Consider the following 1,438-nt stretch of genomic DNA (forward strand, 5'->3'; position numbering starts at 1 on the left):
GAAGTCCACGAGTCATAAAAGAGCCAAGGTTGCCTACCCCTGGCCTAATGGTACTGAGTTAATTTAATTGTACAGTTAGTCCTCGCCTCATGACCATCCGTTTAATGACTCTTCCAAGTTACAGCGGCACTAAAAAAAGTTATTCGTGACCGGTCCTCACACAACATTGCAGCATTCTTGTGGGTCACTCGATCAAACTTTGGATGCTTGGCAATGTATTTGAGATGGTTGCACTGTCCTGGGGTCATGTGATCACCATTTGCAAACTTCTCAGCCAGCTCTCAACTAGCATAGTCAACAAACCATGACCAAAAAAAAATCGTAAAATGCAGTGTGATTCACTTAAGATTAAATAGATAAGGTAACCTTTATTGTCATTTTTTTTTACTGTGGGCACACTGGCACACATTAAAAATGAAATTCTGTTGCCTGCTCTCAAAAGTGTACACATACATAACCGACATATAAGCATGCTACATACAACATATGTATATACCTACACCCTTACATATTTGTTGTTGTTGTTAATTGTGAAGTTGTGTCCGACCTATTGCGACCCCATGGACAACGTTCCTCCAGGCCTTCCTGTCCTCTACCATCTTCTGGAGTCCATTTAAGCTCACGCCTACTGCTTCAATGACTCCATCCAGCCACCTCATTCTCTGTCGTCCCCTTCTTCTATTGCCCTCAATCTTTCCCAGCATCAGGCTCTTCTCCAATGAGTCCTTCCTTCTCATTAGGTGGCCAAAGTACTTGAGTCTCAACTTCAGGATCTAACCCTAACCTTTACATATAAATACATATAAATATGAATCACTGTCCATCTTGAGCTTCTCCTGACCTTTGTGCAGGAGGGTTGATCCTCGGTCATCCCGTTCGTTAACATTGATGATTTTATTTTCGAGTAGCATTCTTAAGGTGTCCAGGTCCCCTCTGAAGGCAGCATCATGCCCTGGAAAGCTTAAATCTTTGCAAAGAGAGAGAAAGAAAAAGTCCATAAATTTGAATCATCTCCATAATGGTCCATCTAAGATGTTTAAGCACTTGGAGACCAAATGTTCTTTAATCTAAGCTTTCCCAGTATGAGTGCCATAATCTCTAGACATCTGAAGGTGTTCAGAATTTCTGACAACTATGTAAAGATGACAGAAGAGAAAAGAAGAGGACAAGAGGAGCAGGAGGGATAGGTAAAGGTTTCTCCTGACCAATTGTGTCCAGTTCTAGGGGTGATGCTCATCTCCGTTTCTTAGCTGAGGGAGCCAGTGATGTCTGAAGACACTTCTGTGGTCATGTGGCCAGCATGACTATATAGGCCAAGGTACATGGAACACTGTTACCTTCCCACTGAAGTGGTACCTATTTATCTACTTGCATTTGCCTGTTTTTGAACTGCTAGGTTAGCAGGAGCTGGAGCAAGGAACAAGAGCTCACCCCATTG

General features: G+C 42.6%; 1 protein-coding gene across 1 annotated transcript in view; it reads right to left on the reverse strand.

Moving 5' to 3' along the window:
* The window catches only part of LOC107282624 (ankyrin repeat domain-containing protein 42), a gene marked incomplete at its 5' end in the record, with an annotated part of 21,874 nt that overhangs the window by 10,425 nt on the left and 10,011 nt on the right, over positions 1-1,438 (reverse strand). Inside the window, one exon of the mRNA XM_015810435.1 lies at positions 842-967. Coding sequence (XP_015665921.1) covers positions 842-967 — 126 coding nt within the window. The remainder of the gene's footprint in view (positions 1-841; positions 968-1,438) is intronic.

Source organism: Protobothrops mucrosquamatus, unplaced genomic scaffold (genome assembly GCF_001527695.2).
Source record: "Protobothrops mucrosquamatus isolate PMUCROS unplaced genomic scaffold, P.Mucros_1.0 scaffold_37, whole genome shotgun sequence".
In the NCBI taxonomy this organism is placed as follows: domain Eukaryota; kingdom Metazoa; phylum Chordata; class Lepidosauria; order Squamata; family Viperidae; genus Protobothrops; species Protobothrops mucrosquamatus.